At 26.4% G+C, this 17294-nt stretch overlaps 2 protein-coding genes across 8 annotated transcripts in view; both read right to left on the reverse strand.

Annotated features, from left to right (window-relative positions):
* The window catches only part of LOC107437623 (acetyl-coenzyme A transporter 1), a 31261-nt gene extending 29492 nt beyond the window's left edge, over window positions 1-1769 (reverse strand). Inside the window, exon 1 of one of the 4 annotated variants that reach the window (XM_016049699.3) lies at window positions 1561-1769. The gene's annotated coding sequence lies outside the window, so the exon portion shown is untranslated. Of the gene's footprint in view, window positions 1-1293; window positions 1424-1548 lie in introns of those variants that run through there. The other 3 variants (XM_016049700.4, XM_016049701.3, XM_016049702.4) reach the window with 3 other exon arrangements.
* Window positions 1770-4833: 3064 nt separating this feature from the next.
* The window catches only part of LOC107437624 (acetyl-coenzyme A transporter 1), a 60697-nt gene continuing 48236 nt past the window's right edge, over window positions 4834-17294 (reverse strand). For 2 of the 4 annotated variants that reach the window (XM_071187167.1, XM_016049704.3), the window contains exons 4-9: window positions 15532-15713; window positions 14720-14904; window positions 13986-14106; window positions 13323-13535; window positions 10351-10508; window positions 4834-5180 (exon numbers count right to left, since the gene is read on the reverse strand). In XM_071187167.1, coding sequence (XP_071043268.1) covers window positions 5177-5180; window positions 10351-10508; window positions 13323-13535; window positions 13986-14106; window positions 14720-14904; window positions 15532-15713 — 863 coding nt within the window. In that variant the 3' untranslated portion in view covers window positions 4834-5176. Of the gene's footprint in view, window positions 5181-8513; window positions 8647-10350; window positions 10509-13322; window positions 13536-13985; window positions 14107-14719; window positions 14905-15531; window positions 15714-17294 lie in introns of those variants that run through there. The other 2 variants (XM_071187166.1, XM_071187165.1) reach the window with 1 other exon arrangement.

Below are 17294 nucleotides of genomic sequence, written 5' to 3' on the forward strand. Positions count from 1 at the left end.
CTATATATATATATATATCTGCAGAAAAGGAGGAATAGAAAATAATGTATTGCAGATATGGAAATTGGAGAAATGCATTTAAAAGCGAAAATCACTCATTTCTTCAATAGAATGTACAAATTAACAACTTTCTCTTAAATACTTAATAATTTATAAACCAGTTAATAATTTATGAATAAATTATGTACTATCGTAATCACTATTTCCAGTAATATTATTTTTAGAGACTAAAAAGAAATTGGACGTAGTGGGATATATTAGATTGGATTTTTTTAAAGAAATTGGATATAGTGAACGACTGTTTATAGTGGACCTATTTTTAGGTCCGCAGATAGTACTCTATAACAAGGTTCGACTGCAATTATAATTTTTATTAAACTAATAATATTTTTCTTACGATTTTAGTACACAAATTTAGAAAAAGTATTTAATCAGATCAAAGAGCAACAGGAATTTCTTCTGATTAACAAAATTCATAATAATTAATTAATAATTGGTTAATATTTTGCTTTTGGAAATTGATAGATTTTTTAATTGAAATTTTAGGTTTAAAATTCGAATCGAATTTTCATCGAATCCGCTTTTATTTTCTACTTCTTCAAAATAACAGATTAATAATAGTAGATTAATCATATTAATAATAGAAGAATATTTCAAGCACGAATTAAAGTAAAAAGCTACAGAGAAAATAAATAAGCAGAAAAAATATTCTTTTAAATGTTTATCGAATCTGCTTTTTATTTTTATTTTCAGATTCTACAACGTAACAGATTAATAATGGAAGATTAACTAGATTAATAATAGAAGAATATTGCAAGCAAAAATTACTGTAAAAGTAGCAAAAGAACATAATTAAGCAAGAAAAAAATATTTTTGAGAATTTTCATTGAATCTGATTTTTTATTTTCTACTTCTTCAACGTAACAGATTAATAATCGAAGATTAACTGGATTAATAATAGAAGAATATTAGGAGCAAAAATTACAAAAAAAATAGCAACAATAAAAAAAAAATTAAACAGAAAAAAAATATTTTTGAAAATTCTCTTCGAACCTGCTTTTATTTTATTTTTTGCATCTTCAACATTACAGATTAATAATGAAAGATTAACTAATTAATCATAGAAGAACATTACAAGCAAAAATTACAATAAAAAGTAGCAATAGAAAATAAATTAGCAGAAAAAAATATTTTCAAAATTTTTCATCAAATCTGCTTTTTTTAAATTTTTTTTTTACTTCATTAACCAGACACACAGATTTATAATAGGCGAATATTACAAAGATAAATTACTTTAAATAGAAGCTTCACGGTAATAAATAAGAAATAGAAACGATTTTCGAAAATTTTCAATGATTTTAAATTGGCATCAAATCGGCTTTCCAATTTATTTACTTTTAGTTTTATCAACCATGCCAAATTCTGCAGACCTTTATCCAAGTTTTATCTCACATAAAAGAAAGAAAATAATTACGTATTATGCTTTACGTCTACGTAATATACTTTACGTGGCCAATAAATTTTTTTACTAAGTAATAAAAGGCTTACGAAAAGATTTACCTTTCAAATCCGATTCACTTGCTTTCTGATTCTGACGAAGTTGCATAATTCCTAACGTTTCCGAACCAATCGCCGCTGACGCAAACTTTTTTCTGTTTATATTACGGCGATAGGCGATGCAATGACTTTCAATTATACCGCTCCGATAGAGCATTTCGTGTTTTTTGTTTTGTTTTTTTTTAGTTTTATCTATCTATATTAACTTTTGGTAGGAAGAAAAAAAAAAGTGGGGAAAGGATACACAGACACTTAAAATTGTAGTGCTGCCATCTTTTAATTAAAATTATTACTAGGAAATGGGTTAAAAAAAAATGGAATAAAATTTTTTAAAATTTCAATTTTCGAAATCGGGAAGAGTTCCCTTCTTTCAAAGCTGATATGGACATGCAGCTCAAAATTTAAATAAATTATAATATTTCCCTAATGTGCTGAGGTGTGTGGATGCTTGAGGCAAACTATCCTTTAAGTATATCTAAAATGGGGGAATCAAAATTTCCTTATCAAAATTTTTTTATTCATAATAGGAAAGAAAAAACAAAACTCAAAAATTTTAAAACCTAATTTAATGTATAAAGAATTTATTATTTCTAATAAAATATTTTTCAACTTTCTGAAATAGAAAAAAAAAATTTACATTTTACTGTCCCAAAATTTCAGTCAAATTTTTTGAAAAATCACGTAATATTTTGCTTGAATCAAGTATTTATGTCATATGTAAAAAAGTTAATTTCCTGATAAAATTAATTCTAGTAAGAGATTTAAAACATCGATGTAATTAATCAATTAGATGCCCTCTTTAACTTGATGGTTGTGGTCACTGACCCCTCACTTCAGTACTCAAAATATATATATATATATATATTTCCGGGCATAAAGTGAATCTTTCAAGTATTTCATCGTGATTAATATTTTATAAAGAAAAGAATTCATTTTTTAAAAAGACAACACTAACAGCATAATAAAACAATAATCTGAAATGGTATACAACATATGGATTGTAAAAGAGGTGAGAATATCGATTTTATTATAAATTGAGAACAGAGAACCAATTTTATTATAAACTGTGATTTAAGTAGATATGACTATCTGTAATACGTTATTAACAGTATTTCCCAAACAATTTTAAATTTGCGTTTTCATATATAAATAAGGTGTGCACTATATAAATAATTTTTAAGACTAAAAATAAATAATCAAAGGAATCAGTCCAATAAACAAAACTCTAATTAATAAAAAAAATAAAGCCGAAATTGAAATTATGAGGAACATAAAGACATTTTCACTCCATTCTTTATTTTAATTCAACATGTGGCAAGATCACTGCTGCCAGTGACTGCTTGAATTGAATTATTATGTAATTAACTATGAATATTTCATAGTTAATTAGTACATTGTTAACTATAATAGTTAATAATGCCCTTTTTCTACCTTAAGTATAAATGATTGTATGGTAAAGAGTTTCTCTCATAGAAGCGTTAACTTTTAAAGAGTTTAATATAAAAAATTTATTTTTTTTAGCGATATTTGTTACATTAATAGGCCCGGATTTTATTTCTTCCCTACCATTTGCAGGGTTATTCCTTCTGCAATTATTATTAATACCCTGTTTTGTTCTGATTTAACATCTGAATTCAAAATATCAATTAACGTTTTATCCAGATAAAATTAATAAGTCTATCAAAAAAGTAACAATAAATTTGTAAAATAAAATTACGTTTTATTACCAGACATTAATGTTATTAATACAATTTAAATAAATAATGTTTCTATAATCTTAAAATAAAAATGTTTCACTTACCTAAAAAAAAAAAATGCATTATTTTGAAAAAACTGATAAAAAAGAAAATTCTTAAAAAGTCTTTTCCTTAAGAGTGTTAAAATTCAAATTTTAAATTAAACAAATGATCTTGTTTTGAAAGATCAAACTTATGGGTGCATTGCGGTTTAATTAGTAATCAACAACTTCTTTCACCCTTTAAAAAAAAACAATATCACTTCACCTGCTTTTTTAAACAGCTGCTCTTACCAGAATCAAGGAGTTAGTACATCGAACAAAAATGCCCAAATAGCGTCTTAAAGCAGACGATTATTAAGCCAATAATTTAAAATATCTTCATCTTTTTAAAAGTGACCTTTTATCTCTGATAAACAGATTAAAATAGGCCAAACTAGGTAAAAAAAGAAAATTAATAAGCAGAAAAAGATATTTAAAAAAAAAAATTACAATAGTGGATGTAAATTTTTTTTCAGTGATTAAAAGAAATTTTTTTTTTTTAATTATGCATTCAACTACGGCAAAATTTGCGTTTGGCAAATATTGTGGGGTAAGTGCCCCTCTGATGCTACACCTATGCTCTTTAGGAGCTCAACTAATATATTTAGAAACGGTATTTCAGGGCATTTCCATCCAACTAATGCACCGATTATAAATATGCTTTGACAATTTTTTTCATAGTATGTATTAAAAAAAGTTGTTAAGTCTAGAAAAAAACTCCACAGAAAATGAAGAGATTCGCTCTCTGTCCAACTGATCATAAATGTCATTTTCTTTCTTTTATTTGAAGTCTGCAGATTCGAATTGAATATATAATAAATTTAGCTAATAAAATATCTCCAATCAAAAATTATTTTTAAAATTTATTCTCCATTACCTATATTAAAAAATATCCCTAAAATTACGTTTCCGTTATAAGATTCCAAAAAATATTTTTTATAATAAAAAAGTGTACCATGTTTACTCTAGAATTTACAGAAGAGAGAAAATCTTAAATTATTCTTTAATATCTTCGGTCACCATATTTTTCTTTACTATAAAATGACAAATCAATGCTTTATTTAAATGTATAAAAAGCAATAGATTTTGTGCAAAAAAAAGTCGTTTGAGTTTCTAATAATAACTGTCAGCGGAATTATTTTCATACACAATTCCCGTTGTTTGAAAAATATTAAAAAAACACTTACCACTATGAAAACTATGAGCAAAGCTTAATTACAAACTTATAAAAAATTAACAAACTTGTAAAAAAAGCTTACTTAAATCTCTTTTAGATACACCTTAGAAAAAAAGACTAATAATTATAGAGCAACATCTATGAAAGTTAATTCACAACATATGGGATGTTTCATAGTTTTTAAAAATAACTGTTTCTATGTTTTGATGCTCAACTAAGCTCTTATGAAAATTGTAGTATACATATTTTAAACATGGAGCTTCATAATTACCACTCTTATTACAATTTAAGATCCTTGTCAAAAATGAAGTAAAAAACATCATTAAATAATATAATTTTATTCAGATTTTTCTCATTCCATTTTATTACAAAATAACATCAAACAAAAATGCTATAATATACATAAATTGTGCACCAATATAATTGTGAGAATTGACTGTAAAATATTGACAAGGTGTCAATATATCACACTTTTTGCATTGCACCGGAATAACAGCTAGATGAAAGAAAAAAACAATGTATACTAACATATACAAAATATTCTTTCAAAGACAAAAGTTACATTCAGTACTGGATGATTCCATGAACCAGAACATGATTGATCAGTTTATGAAAGATGCAAATAAATTTCATCAGGCTTGTACAACCCTTGTCCAATTTTAGTGTTACCTATTGAAATAAGGTAAGATATCAAGTTTTTTTTACTTAAGAAATACTTCAATACAAATCTTATGAAAATAAAGGAAAACACAATGTAGGGGCATATTAGTATATTAACTGTATAACAGTCCACCCTAATCATTCAAGACACTCAGTTAGCTCAAACCCCTCTGTCGGGAGGATCTATGGACAATGCAAACCTTCATCTATCAAAAGTTAAGACAAGATTGAATCGAGTTAGCATGTCTTATATGCTAGTAAATTGGTGTTCAATAATTACAGTGGTAGTTATGAATTTGATGGACGGATACTACTAGTTGCCGTATTTGTGAAAGATTGAGAGAGCCGAGCTAAGTTCACTGGATTTCGAACGCTTGTGGTGAGAGATGTATTAAGTTCATGGTTGTGCACGTGGTCTCTCCTGTGTTGCTATTGTACGGATTTGAGGAGAACTCCTCCAGACTAAAAGTCTAGGACTGTCTGCTGCTATGGTAAAAGTGAGAGCACATTTCTAATGGGGGTGCAATGGAGGAATGAAGGTGTTGATTGGTTTACTTACGCTGACTTATGCTAAGATCAAAACAAAACTATTCACCCCACGCCCCTATTCAAAGTGACTTTTCCTCGTAACCATGGTACCAGCCACGACGTGAGACAGCTGTCTGGAGGAGTTCTCCTGAAAGCCACACTATAGTCGAGTGTGTGCAGGATTCCATTGTGTGTAAATGAGACCAAGAAGCAACAGCGTGAGGAAGACGAAGACGCATTAACTGTAAATAGCAAGTCAACTGTTCAATGTAGACAATTCATTTAAGTGGACATTACTTTCGATGAAAGCGCGTTCATATCACGACAGCAGGTCACCAATGTGGAGAATGGGCTGTTCAACAACGGTTATAAAATAAAATAAAATTAGAAGGTTGGCCAGTAGGTCAAGAAATGGGAGAAAGGCTCTGGAAATGGTAGAAAAGAGTTGGTCGACGGTTTTTTATTGATTTACATCACGAAAATATTACCAAGGAGATGACCAAGACGCCCTGGAGGGAGAAAATTTGAAGCAAATTTAAAGACAGAGTGCGATTTATAATTATTTACTATGTGCTAGTGTCTTAACATTTGGTGAATGAAATACATGTGAAATTTAACAAAAGATTATAAATGTCAAATGCCTTCAAAGAACATTTCTCCCTTTTATAAAACTATAAATTTACTGCACAAAAACATTTTTTCTTTTTGTAAAAAAAGAAAAACACAAATGCATGAGCAAATATGAGTTAATTTTTGGATAGTGAAAAGTTTACTTGTCTTCACCTTTATAAAAATATACAGAGGAGACTCCATATCCACTAATTGGGTCATTGGTGAGATTATTTTTACTCTTTTATTGTTTCCCCTATTGGTGAATGTTTGGTTTGCTCCCTACCACTTAATTTTTATAACAGATTTATTTACATATGCTTTTCTTTTAAGTGTTCCTTACAGTATATTACTTAATTATAATATATGTTTAAAATGTATTAATTCTTAAAATGCATTAAATTCTAAAATAATATATATTATTTTTGTCCATTTCAGTGTTTTCTGTGATCATGTTTTTTTTAATAGAAGATTATTCTCACAAATTTAATCCTGTATTAAACAAGAACTAGGTTAAGATTTTATACTGCAGTAAATGAGAAATAATCAGACAAAAAAAATAAATATCCCACCGCTATATGACTCAAGTGAATAGGAATAATGAAACATAATTCCTAAACATTGTCAACACAGATCAGTCATGATTATCGACAAAGATTTTCATTATTATACATAAAATTGTGTGAGGCAATAAAATATGCAAGTTTCCTAATATCACTAAGGATTGTTATAACTGTAGTTTGATTTTCACTCCGTAACTCTAACTGTTTACTCGCTCTAAAATACTTAGCACTTGCTCTAAAAGAGCTAAAAAAATATAATTTGTGAAGAAAAACTTGATGAAATAAAAAATTAAAAATATCAAGAAAAACAGAGTATTTTTACTTGCACATAGTGACAAAAATTAGGATGTCTATGATTTTTGTAAAATTTTTGTGTTCACAACTTTGACCTAAAGAAGAAGCTTATAAAAGAAATATTTTAATCACATAAAAATATTTTTATTACCAAACTTTCAAATTATAATTGAGATGTATTTTGTTTTATTTGCCTTCGATAGGCACAATGCATTTTTTTTTTACCTTTTTCTTAGGACAAGAAAAATCCTAATATTAAGCCAATAAATTTCATAAATAAAAACTATAATGCAAAATTTAAAAAACAAAACAAAACAAAAAAAAACTATTTAATATAATGGATCCTAAATATGGAAAGGTATGTTATCAAAACTAATTAGCATGAGAATTTACTTTAAATTTTAGCAGAACAAATTTTTTAAAAATTTCTATACCAGCCTAACACTTATTTAAAAAAATTAAACAGTTTATAATGTTTAAAAATTAACACACATCCACGAGGAAAGATATTTTGGTCAAATAACCTTTAAGAAGAAAGAAAGAAAAAAAAAGGGAGAATATTTTCATAATTTAATAGACATCAATAACATGATCACAAAGATAAAAAGGAAAGTAAAAATAATTTTGTTGAAAAAAAGAAACAGTATGCTTTAATTAAACTTTACATTTAACTGAATTTGCACTATATTACATCTTTAATTGCATGATAATCCCAAATATTTGGAGTATTCACATCATAGATTTTAAGAGCAAGAAAATAAATTAAGTACAGAACAGAATATAATTTATTATTATAAATAATCACTTAACTGAACAAATACAATTTCTAATTACATAGGAAAGTTTTTAGCTAATTAAACTAATACAAATTTGCATTTAAATTTTTTAAATTAAAACAAATATGCAACAAATATTTCAAAGCAAAAATCATACAACAAACATTAAAATTTATTGCACAAAAACATTTTTTCTTTTAGTAAATAAAGAAAAACAAAAATGCATGAGCAAATATGAGTTAATTTTTGGATAGTGATAAGTTTACTTGTCTTCACCTTTATATTTATAAAAAAAAAATTTATATTAATAGAGTAAAAAGAAAAACATATTGAACTATTAAAAAATATTTTAACTTCAAAACTCACATAATGGCTCACTGGACACAGGTAAGTTTAAGTGATAGAGAGGTGTAGAAAAATGTTAATAAACTGTTCAAAAATTAAAGTAATGACCTTTAAGTATTAAATAACTGACATTTAAGTAACTTTTAATTTAAAGTTTCAGTGTACTGACTCATTAGGGGTGTTAACGAAAAAATTTGTACATTAATGATAAAACTTTACAGGAAAAAAAAGTCGTTAACTTTTTAATAGCACAGAATGGAGAAGAAGGCTTTCGATCTATAGTAAAAACTATTTTGAATTTGTACTGTAGAAAAAATATTAAAAAACAAGAACAAATTTTTTTTACCATATACAGGAAATCTAAAAATGAATGAAAGATGAATTTAAAGAAAACTAAACAAATAGGGACAGTTGCAAATATAGAGAAAAAAATTGTTCAAATAAAAAAAACATTAGACTTGTACGTGTTACGATTGATGCAGTAAGCAGTGTTAAACTGAAGTTGAATAGTACATTAAATGGTTCAATGCTGCTTTAAATTATGTCTCGTGAAACGAAAAGGATGGGGGCAAATACAGAAAATCCACCTATTAAAATCTACTTATAATTGTTTGATAATTTTAAAAAATGAAGAGGTTAGCGGAAGAAGGTAGTAAATAGTTTTGGGGAAAAAAATAGATTTCACAAAGAAAGATCGTATTTTAATCTCATTTAATTACACTTTATTAATTTAATTTGCTAGGTCTTTAAATTTCACAAAACTTAGCAGTTGAAGGCAATAAGTGAGAATCATTGAGTGTGGACTTCCAAGCGCATTCAGTAACAATGAGTAATTTTAGAAAAACTCCTTTTGCAGCAGCATTTGCTAAAACATTTTAAATGAATTTTAAGAGTTTCAAGATTTTTCCAATGTGATGCTTGCAGATGAATGCAAAACATAATCGTTGTTTAAATTATTAAGTGTACAAACTTTAAAGCTAATTTATACAAATACTATTTAAAATTCTTATCCATTTAACTCATTAGTTACAAGATTAAGTGATAAACAAGAAAATATTGCGAAATTTACACAAATATTGATACATTTCATTACCGAAATGCCAGATTAAAGCAAATAATAATTGTAACAAAAAATATATAATGAAATTTCTAAATAAGATTTAAAATAATACCCACTTTTGATGGGCCAATGTTGCCCCATAAATAGAATACCGATTCTGTGTTCAATGATGAGTATAAGAGGGAAAACAAAATAGGAAGAAAAATAGCTTGACGGTAAATCAATATAAAATATTTCGTAACTATTAAACGTATAATTATTTCTACACCATTTCCACTGCTTAAATGAGTAAAGTATTAGTTACTAAAAAGAAACTATCACAGAAACTATTTAAAAATCAGGAATAAGACAAATAATTTAATTATTTGTTAAGTTGTGGTGAAACATAACTACGTTTTAAATTTTTTTTAATAGAAATGTATACATCTGAAAGCAGAATTAGCATTTACTATGCAATTAACAAGGAAGACAATTTCCTTTAATAAAATCAGATAACATGAAATTGAAAAGACATAAAATCAGTTTGAAAACCAAAACAGTTTTAGTCCTATTAAATCATGGGCGACGCAAGTGTCCAATTTTTTGAGGGGCACAAAATAAAAATACACAGTCACATTAGTTATTTAAATTTCACACATAAAAAATATTTCTTAATTTTGCCAAAAATCTGTAAAAAGATTAATTTCTTTCTTGATTTAACATATAACTCTTTCATGAGTTAAAAGGCGTATTAACTTTTATGCATATTATTTTCTTTGTTTTTATTTACTTAATTTTGTCGATATTTGCCCCATATTTTAATTAAAATAAAAAAGCGCTAATTCATTTGCGTTTAATTTATAGCTTGATTTTTGCTCATCAAGTATTACTAAAAAATATTAAAAATAGGGTTTTTGTTGTTAAAATTATCAAAAAATTAGAAAAAACAAACCAACAATAAAATAAACACCAAATATTATTTAATCCATAATCTTTTTAAACAGTATAATAATAAAATGAATTACCTGGGACATTTCCAAGCTGACATTGGTAAACGATGTAATCTATGAATTACGTTTTTACCCCACTTAAGCCATATAAATCCGAAAATGGTACAGAGAATTGTTTCCAAATAGAAACCATCTACTGTTGTTAGGCATTCATGACCAGCATTAGTACACTTCTAGAAACCAAAATAAGATATTAGAAATTATATAGCATTGGAAAATTGACAAGTATTGATTTGATACATTGTTTAATTGATAGTGATTTTTTGACTACCTAATCTGCGATATTCTTAAGATGTAGATAATACAAAAAACTAGCTATAGCCAGGGTCATGAAAGTTATGGTTCCACAATTAAGAGACCAATTCTTAACGGTGGTGGTATGGACAGGATTGCACCTAGAAGGAGAATTCGATGAGCGAATCTGCAGCACAATCCTCGTAAATCCAAATTTGTCTCCCACCTCAATGCAGTCAGACAGAGATTAGTGTAAAAATTCAGCTTAATCTAATATACATGTAGCAAAATTTACAAATATAAGGTCCATAGAAATTATGTTTATATTATTGTTTATATTTAAGTAGAATTTTATATAATGATACAAAAATATGGAAGAAATCCTTACCTAGTAAGTCTGTAATCAAGTAACTGAAAAAAACTTTAGCTTTTGTTTCTTTGCAATGTTATCTCAATTCAGTTTTTTAATTTTTATTAGAAAAACAAGTTTAGAGATGTTTAAAAAGAAGTATTTTTCCTTACTTGTTTGTTTGCTTTAAAAAAAAAAAAAGGAAAAAAAACTAATGAAAACTAATTTGCCGATTTTGTATTAATCTGCAACACCCACTACCGTGCCGGAGGATTCCTGTTATCAGGGTTTTTTCTTACTTAACAAGTTGGTGCTCATTCATCTGCAGCTGGGTAGGTCACCAGTGAACACTGAGATAGAACCACAGTGCAATGACAGTTTATCGTCTTAACTATGCTATCACAGCTCAGTGGTAGAAGCAGTCAGATATAAAATGAATATTATAAAAATGAAAATAGCTTCTGATCAATTCATGACCCTCTATTACAATAAAACAAATTACAGATTCCTCATAAAACCACAATAAAGAAATAATACTAAAATCCTTATAATAAATTAAAAAAAATTTTTTTGAATATTTTTTTTAAAAATTTTCTTTGTTATAATGGTAAAACAAATTATAATGAAAATTAATATGATTTTGGAAACACAGCTTTTAACTACTAAATACAAAAGAATTTATAAAGTAAGCAAAAACAATTTTTATTAACAAAACAAAAGTGCTTACATGCAGGACAGATAAATAAGTATCATCTAAATATTAAAAATGTAATCTTTGCTTATTTGATATCATGATAAAAGAATTACATAAAAAGAATAAAGATATAATAAATTTCAAAAAAATTAATTCCCGAAAACAAAGAATTCTATTGTTCAAAATTATGAATTTACAAAATTTTATTTCTAATGTTTAATTCATAATATAAAACTTGCTTGTAATTTTAAGTACTTAAACATATAAAGGTGGCCACAAACGCTCAGTAAAAAAATACCCTAATTTTTACAAACTGAATTTATCAAATTTACTTAATTTTTGCAACCAGTGTCATAAATTGCAGTATGTAGTTTACTAATACAAGAATTCTAGCATTAGTACGTTCATTTACTCACATTTTTCATTTTAGTTTGCATAACATATAGTAAAATCCATCCTTTTGGATAAATTTTCAATTATGCCTTTTTCGTTAACATAAGATTTATTACAAAACATTTATACTTGCTATTTGAGTTGAGAATAAACTTTAAAAAAAAATAATAATAATAACTTTTACAAAAATAAATTTTTTGGGGAGTATTTTTCTTTCTTTTTGGAGCTTCAGGTACCTTGAACTCAAATTAATTCATTTTTCCTAATTTTTTGAATTTTAATTAAATTCCCTGACCTTTACAGTTATACCAAGTTACAGACCCTATATTGTACCAATCTTGTATTTGATAAACGAATCTTAAAGTAGGTGTGTTTATCTATTTTTATCATCCTTAGGAAGTTTCATTCTGCTTAATACAAAATATCTGCATCATTACAAAATATATAACACAATAAATAGCAAGTAAAATGTCAATTTGTAGCTATATAAATACTTAAAAGTACATTAATAAATAAACCCACTAAAAAGCACAATGCTACAAATAAATATTAAAAAGATTGGAGAATGCTTATTTGCATCCTAAAACTTTCTTGGCAACGATTTTGTCAACTTCACAAAAAACAATTAGTTAAAGGTTAAAATTTAATCAATTGTTAAATCTTTTAAATAACACTTGGGAATTTTTTTTTTTGCTGTATTTATAAATATACTTAATTTTGCCTAATCAGGAGTGAAGAATTCTGAAATTAGTTTGCTCTTAAAGCTACAGATTTCTTTTAAGATTACATTTTTAGTTTTCTTAAAAATTAAAATGTAAACATTCAAAAGCGTTATATGTAACTGGGGGTCGTATGAATGTGGCAACAAACTTCTATGGGAGTTAAGGACACATCACCAGGAATAAACTGCATAAGAACCCATGCCCAGAAATGTCCTTGTACACGGCTAGGGATGCTGAGAAGAACACAGAGAAACAGTCCATAATAGGGAAATCCCCTAACCGCATATGACTTTTCGGGCATAGGTTATTATGCAATTTTAATCCTGTTTATATGCCTTAACTCCCCCTAGAAGCTAGTCATAACATTTACGCAACACCCTGTCATATATTTAATGTTTTTTAACTTGTACATTGCAACTAAAAACGTCATTTTAAAAAAAAACTAGCTTGGAGAGAGAAACAGAGTTTAGATTTGAAATCAACTATGTGAAAATATCCGATAAAAATCTCCCAGAAAAAAAAAGTTCCCAAATGTAATTTCTCACACAATTCACATTTCAGACAACATAAAAAAAATGCTGTTAAAATAATATACCTGCGCTAATTCTTTGGTATCACAACTGAACATAGAATTTTCACAACTTTTGTATGTGAGGCCATCCACAAACCACAATGCCAAAGTTGTGGGCCAGTTTCCACCAAGATTACAAATAGTATTTAATAGAGTCATATAGGTACCGCCAATTGCTGGATCACTTATTTGAGCAAAAAATGACATCAAGGCAACAAAACAACTGTAAACTGTAATCTGAAAACAGAAAAAAAAACATTATTTAAAATAAATAATTTCCACCAAAAATTACTAGAGTTAATGAATTTCACAAAGTATAAACCACCCTTAATTAAGAACTCTTGTCAAAAATGGAACAAAAGAAATTGCTGTATTAGGGGTCATGAATTAATATTTGAATGAGAATTTTTTTTATTTATTAAAATGTGTTAATTTTAATTTCAAATATCAAAACTAACTTGATTGTTAAATGAAATGCAGTTTTGATGTTATATTTCTTCACTAAAACAATAATCCTACCTCTGATATATAAGAAATAAATATTAAGGACAATGATTTCATAATACCCAGCCTTTCTCCATATTGATAAATTAAATGTATTTGTCATTTCACTCAAGAAAAAGAATCCAAAAGAATATTTTACAGGTAGCAAATATAGATTTTCATGATTTCTTTTAATCAACTTACCTGATGCAAACCATAAGCAATGGTTATAATGACATAATAGTAAAATGGGAAATCACCAGTTATAGTTCTAACAGTCTTAGTCCACCAAACAACATATGCAAATAATAACCCAAACATCAACCTAAAAAAAAGAAGAAAAAAAATTAAAATATGATAAGGCTAACATTAACAGATAAAGCTAACATTTATGCAGAATATGACTCCAATTATACTCTGCAATAGTCAACGTTTTTTTTAAAAAAAATTTTTTTAATTCTACAGCTTCAAAAAAATTTTAAATTACTGAGACTGTAATAAAAGTTTTCCCACCATTTATTATGAAAAGAAAGAAAAATACCTTCATATTTGCACAAGATAGATTGCTGATAAAACACAATATTCTTTTTTCTAACAATTGCTTTTCCTTAGAAATTAAAAAATAGAAACAAATACAAGAAAACTGTCTGTAATGAAACATATGTTTATAAAAAATTTTTATAATAAAAAAGTGAAAAAAACCAATTAGTTAAAATACTATAATTACTTTAAATTATACTTTCATGTCAGTCTGAATAATACTTTAATGAATCAGTACTAATGTCAGGAATTGTTTTCACTGCATTAAAACATTGCTTTTATGGTTTTCAATAAAAGCTACATCTTTCCTGAATGATAGTAGTAACATGCTAAATAGAAAACTTAAAAATAGAATTACATAATAAGATTATGGTTACGGAAGTTTAAATTAACTATACCTATAAGGATAAGCCTTCAAAAACACGGCTAAGGGTTTAGGACCAGTCGTGTAACGGCTGATGACAATTGGTAGAAGTATTTGTATAGGAACCATAGGAATAGCTATAAGAGCCAGGTGTTCCCTCTTGACACCTTGTTCAATTAGTTTTAATCCTGTAACTGCATCAGTAGCAGCAAATGCAATCTATAAAACAAAAAAATTAACATTTAAAAACTAGAATTTGGAGAATACTTGCAGTTTTAATACATGACTTGTTAAAATTACAAAAACAAAATTATTAAAAGATTATTATATATCATTCAATTAATAACCAAAAGAAAGTGTACATAAATATATTACATAAATGAAGTGAAAAAATTCAATATTTCTTTTATAAAAAAAGTTAAGAAAAATCTTTAAAGGACACAATTGCTTTTAAAGTACAATAAGTTTACGAATAATTATTAAAAATTAAAAAAAAAGTTTTAAAGATTTATTGAAAGATTATTATATATCATTCAATTAATTACTAAGAGAAAGTGTACATAAATATATTACGTAAATGAAGCGATAAGAACTTTACTAAACAAACAATATGAACTTAACATTCTAATATATATTTATATATTGGTATTAATAAAAGAGAAGTGGAAAAAATTCAATAATTTTTTTAGAAAAAAAGTTAAGAAAAATCTTTAAAGGACACAATTACTTTTAAAGTACAATAAGTTTATGAATAATTATTAAGAATTATAAAAAAAAACTTTGCCTTGTAAAATTGAAATACAATGCTATTTTATATAGGATTTTTTTTAAAAAAAAAAAACTTACCTTACATGTTAATAGAAATGTCACAATTAGCCAGATATTTCTCAGACATAAAATACGATAAAGCTGACTATATGTATCTCTTATTCCTAATATATTGGAATGTCTGTCTTCTCTTTCTGATTTAAAGACTAAAATCATAGAAGTAGCTATGAAGAATACAATGCCCCAAAATCTTAGGAAACCTAAAATATTTCATTTTTATATATTAAATGTTAAACATTATGTGCTTTTAGATAAATCTGCAAGAGAAATATAAGTAGCACCTTTGTTTTGAAAAGGAGTGAATATAAAAATTAAAAGACTACACCAGCAATTATTTGTAAAACATCACAATATTTTCAGTTTTTAAAAGAATAAGAATCATTCGTATGATACAATAAATCAATTCATAAAATATAAAATTTTTTTGGAACAGAGAATTATCTAAAAAATAAACCTTTTAATTAAAAAAAAATATGTAGAGGTCAAAAATCTAACTTTTTTGTGTTAACCAAAAGATATCTTACATGACAAAATTCATAAAAATATGTATTTATGAAATTTTTAATTTCAGTTTTTATTATCAATGTAAACAATATTTTTTTAAGCGTTTCAAGTAATATTTGTTTTAAATCTTATTTGAGACGAAATATTTCAAAAGTTGTAACCTAAAGAATAAATAGTTTTAATTAAAAGCGTATTTTCATTAACATCTCTATAGTATTTCAATTTCCTCTTTTTTTTAAAATTTGGTACAACCAGTGCTATACAGCTTGTACCCATAAATTAGATTTCTGACACACACACATATACCTACCAACTTTCACGCATTCGGCGTAAAATTTTATTACTATATTTAAAGTGGTAGTAAAATGTATGCTTTTTCTATATTCCTTGCATTTATAAACTTAATTTATTATCTTTTTGACCACCGCTACTTTAAAAAAAATCAAGCATATACATTAATATGTAATATAGACATGGTAGTTCGTATAAGCTTTTTCAAAATACAGCATTTGTTTCAGTCTAAGATTGTAATACAAATTCTACTTTACTACCACTGGCGAAAATCATCCACGAAAAAGTTGGCAGGCATGTATGTATGTATTTATATATATATACACTCCATTAAAATACTAATATTTTGGTAAAGTACATCAATATTGTCTTAATGCTTGACAATTTGTAATAAATTTTTCCTTAAATGCAAAATTCCAATAGTGGTAGCTTTTAAGAATGAAGCGTTAAATATGAATGAAAGTAAAAATGTTATAAAAATCATTCAGTGTTCTCCCTAAGCTGTTTCTGAAGAGCAACCCACCCTGCTTGCCATTTGATCCCAATAAATGTGCTCTCTTTGTAAAAGTAAGCCGCCATCCCTTAAATACGCTGCCTTTTTATTCAGATTCCAATTTGAAAAAAATTTATTCATTGTTTTTAAATAATAATTACACAATGGTAAAACTATCTGTGTTTATAGGTTTAATTCGGATTACTATTGCGAATATACATATACTTTGTTAGAATTATTCTCAACTAGTTAAATTTTTATAAGTATCTTTTTTTTCCAGGGAGGGAGGGGGGGGGGAGAGAGAGAGAGAGAAATTAATAATTTTTTTTAAGTGATTTTAAATTTTAAAACTAGTTTCTTTTTTAAGTAAATACCTTTTCTTCTTTCTTTTTAAAAAAATGCATCTTAAATGTTTATTTTCTTATAATTTTCAGTTGTGATTGCCTTCCAGCAGACCTTTATTTATTTTTATAAACCACAAATTTTTCTGTTA

This window comes from Parasteatoda tepidariorum, chromosome 10 (genome assembly GCF_043381705.1).
Source record: "Parasteatoda tepidariorum isolate YZ-2023 chromosome 10, CAS_Ptep_4.0, whole genome shotgun sequence".
Lineage (NCBI taxonomy): Eukaryota > Metazoa > Arthropoda > Arachnida > Araneae > Theridiidae > Parasteatoda > Parasteatoda tepidariorum.